The following is a 3,676-nucleotide window of genomic DNA, read 5'->3' as shown; positions in this document are numbered from 1 at the left end:
AATGTCCTTTGTTTATAGCTAGTATTCACCTATGAGTGAATACATACCATTTTCATTTTTTTGTGCCTGGGTTATCTCACTGAGAATAGTGTTTTCTAATTCCATCCATTGGAATTAGAAAATACTCAGGTCACTGCTCATATGAGTGAAGACAGGACTCCAGAGACACACTTAATTTGTCTCTTTTTTACGTATTGTGGAGATTTAGATCTTTCAAAGGATCCTTTGGGATGGAAACAGGTGAGTGGGTCTTGTGTTTGTCCAGCAAAGATGCTACTGTCCTGGAATGTGGCACTATCATCACCAGTGGTGTGATGTGTTGATTCATAATCTGAGCATAGACAAAATAAAGGACCGGGGAAGGGGAAACCAAGAGCTGTAGAAGTGGCTAGTGGAGCTCTGAAGATTTTCTAATGCACTAAGTGGGTCTCTTGGATTAGTGGGAAATTACCTGCTCTGTTCTGGAAGTTTCCTAATATCACAACTAGGGGCAGGGCAATCCGAGAAGAGAACTTCCTCTGTTGTGGCAACGTAGAGATGGGGGAGTGGTAAGACGGCTTCTTGTAGCATCTTCCTTCTACAACTCCCCTCCCCATCCCCGATGGAGCAGGAGTACCTGGGCTACAAGGTCAGCCTGGATCTCCTGGTCAGCATCCTCCTCAGAGCTGCCTTTACGTCTTTGTTTCTCAGGCTGTAGATGAGGGGGTTTAGAAGGGGAGTCACCACACTGTACTGCAAAGACAGTACTAACTCCAGGGTTGAGCCAGATGCTGGAGTCATGTACCTTGGGGGGAATTACACAAAGGAGCAAAGTGAACTCAGGATGAGGATGGCAACACTGTTGGCAGCCATGGGCCATCCACTTTTGCCGAGTGCACAAGACACCTCAGGGTCAAGTGGACTGTCGCCATGCAGCTTCTAGAAATGACTGATCATTGGGAAGTCAATCATTTCTGTCTTCCAATGCTTCCAAGCGTATGCGAACTCACAGAAAGGAACTCTCCCGTAAGAATGAGTTCTTTTGTTGGTTCAGGTTAGGACAGGGCTAATGCATTTCCATAGCATTTCCCTCTAGAGAGCATCTTGGCTAACAATCATGATAGTATCATTACCCTTTCTCTATACTCACAACAATTCAGACACACTAAGTTCTCATTTAGAGATGATTATTTTTTGCAAAACCATGTGTCTAGTTCACAATACTGCCATTGCTTCCCACACGTATGGCTCTGAGGACTACTCTCACAACTATATCAAATTATTAATAATCATTATTACTAATTATTATATGTGTGTGAATGTTTGCATGCATGTGTGGATGTGTACCATATACATGTATGGTCCTCATGGAGGTCAGAAGAGGGTTCCTGGTCCCCTGGAACTGGAATTATGGATGGTTGTAAACCTTCAAGCAGTGCTGAGAACTGAACCTGGTCCTTTACAAGAGTAGCAAGAAATCCTAAAAGCTCAGCAGTCTCTCCAGATCCAACACATTATTTTGGTGTTGTTTTGTTTTTGTTTTTGAGACAGGGTTTCTCTGTGTAGCTATGGAGTCTGTCCTGTAACTTGCTCTGTAGACCAGGTTGGCCTTAAACTCAAAGATATCCACTTGCCTCTGCCTCCTGAGTGTTGAGAATAAAGGTGTTTGCCACCACCAGTCAGTACTACACATTATTTTGGTGGAACAATTTATTAAGTAATATTTTTATTTGGCTGGAAAAGGAGCCAAAATTGGTGAATAAAATGAGAGATAGAAATGGGTTCAGCAGCACACATGATTTTAAAACATTAAGATTAAATTATTGGGCATATCTTAAGTAACCCCATGGTTATTTCCCAAAGAAACATTATTAATTTATCAATGGCATTATGTTCACTGGTACAAATGCAACATATCCAGAATGTTCCTTATGGACTCTGCTTGATTTGATTTAAGGAGTTATTTAGGTGCTGGGAAGATGGCTCAGGGGCTAAGAATGTTGCTGCTATAATAGAGGACTGCAGTTTAGTTCACAGCATGCATGGCAGACAGCTTGTGATCACATGTACCTCTAGCTCCAGAGGATCCGGCGCCCTTGTGTGGCCTCTACAGCACCTGTATACACACACACACACACACACACACACACACACACACAATCTTTAAAGAAAAGGTATTCATCTAACTAACTTTAATTATCTACTTTCCTAACATTTCTGTGAAATCAGTAGGGTAAATCTTATTGTCCTTTATGGTACATGAGACAACTGAGATAAAGGGAGGTACATTTACACCAGCCACAGGTGAGCCTTTTAAAAAACCAAGCAGCTAATACACAGCAGAGCTGGACTTGGGCTCAATCCTGAGGAATTCCAGGATGGAATTTAAGGATGATTCTTTCCTGCCACACTGCATGCTCATGTAGACCAAGGGAAGTTAGGGGACGAATACCTGTCCTCTATGCTAAGGGACTGCTGTGTGACACACCTGGATACTCCTGACCCATAAAAGATGGTGACCACAAGGAAATGGGATGAGCACGAAGAGAAGATCTTGCTTCGACCCTTGGCTGAGTTGATGCCCAGGGCTGTCGTGATGATACGGCTATAGGATCCCAGCAGTAGGACAAGAGAACCAAGACCTAAGATCACCATGGTTGTCAGGATGGAGACGACAGTAGTGTAGGGGTCAGAACAGACCAGCAAGAGCACTGGGGGAACCTCACAGGCAAAGCTGCAGATGAGGTTTGGGCCACAGAAGTGCTCTTGAGATAGCAGGAAGGTGTTAACCAGGCTAGCACTGATTCCTAAGACCCACGATATGATCACCAGCCCAGAGCACACTCTTTCATTCATAGTGACCACATACATCAGTGGGTGACACACAGCCTGGAAGCGGTCGTAGGCCATCGCAGAAAGGAGGCAGGCTTCAGTGGCCCCAGAAAATATGACCAGGGCGATCTGAATGAAACACCCAAGGAAGGAAATAGTCTTCCACTCAGAAATAAGGTTCCTCAGCAACTTAGGCACAATGACTGAGGAGTAGAAAGCATCTATAAAGGAGAGGTGTCTCAGGAAGAAGTACATGGGGGTATGAAGGTGGGGATCCCAGCCGATCACCAGCAGCATCAGCAGGTTCCCTGTAAGTATCAACAGGTAAGTCACCAAGAACAGGGTAAAGAGCAGCCCCTGAGTCCGAGGGTTGCTGGTCAGTCCCAGAAGCACAAATTCAGTCACATTTCTAACTTCCATGGCGCATTCAGCATCCCATCAGGGATGAGAACCAAAAAGATTGTCCAGTACTGCTATGCAGCTCTGGAATGGTTGACTCAGGAGGGATTACGTGGCAGAGACTTTCTGCTGTGTTAGATCATCAGCACCTCCTAGCTCAGGGCAGTGACCTCCTAGGCAGAGTGGAGCATGTGGAGGATGAGAACTAGAAAAGGAGGGAAGGAGAAATGGGATTAGGGAAGAACAAAGAAGGGAAAAAGGCAAGGACAGACCCCAGGACTCTGAGAGGTCTTATGTTCTACTTCCAAAGGGCGTCAGCGACAACCTGCAGAACGCACAGCCTGGCACAGCGGGTCAGCAGTCCATATTTTGGCTGGCCATCTGCACGACAGACTATAAGGATGTCTGAATAATTGGGAGAAGTGTTGCGATATCCCATGATGGTGCCTATCGTTCTCTGTCCTCA

General features: G+C 45.2%; 1 protein-coding gene across 1 annotated transcript; it reads right to left on the bottom strand.

Moving 5' to 3' along the window:
- Positions 1–621: 621 nt before the first annotated feature.
- Positions 622–3,231, bottom strand: LOC121441384 (olfactory receptor 8S1-like). Its single transcript, XM_041642507.1, has 2 exons — positions 2,468–3,231; positions 622–784 (listed from the first exon to the last, which is right to left on the bottom strand). Exons 1-2 carry the CDS (start codon positions 3,229–3,231, stop codon positions 622–624), a joined length of 927 nt encoding a protein of 308 aa, XP_041498441.1.
- Between the last annotated feature and the right edge of the window lie 445 nt (positions 3,232–3,676).

The sequence above is a fragment of the Microtus oregoni genome, unplaced genomic scaffold (genome assembly GCF_018167655.1).
Source record: "Microtus oregoni isolate MIOR12 unplaced genomic scaffold, Mior012 000077F_ref0000221, whole genome shotgun sequence".
In the NCBI taxonomy this organism is placed as follows: Eukaryota; Metazoa; Chordata; class Mammalia; order Rodentia; family Cricetidae; genus Microtus; species Microtus oregoni.
This window is presented reverse-complemented; position numbering and strand designations above follow the sequence as displayed.

Excerpts from the sequence above, each read along its gene's own strand:
- LOC121441384 (XM_041642507.1), bottom strand. The coding sequence starts at position 3,231 with ATGGAAGTTAGAAATGTGACTGAATTTGTGCTTCTGGGACTGACCAGC. Across the intron at positions 785-2,467 it reads TATGGGTCAGGAGTATCCAG|GTACATGACTCCAGCATCTG; the intron begins GTGTGTCACACA and ends ATTCCCCCCAAG.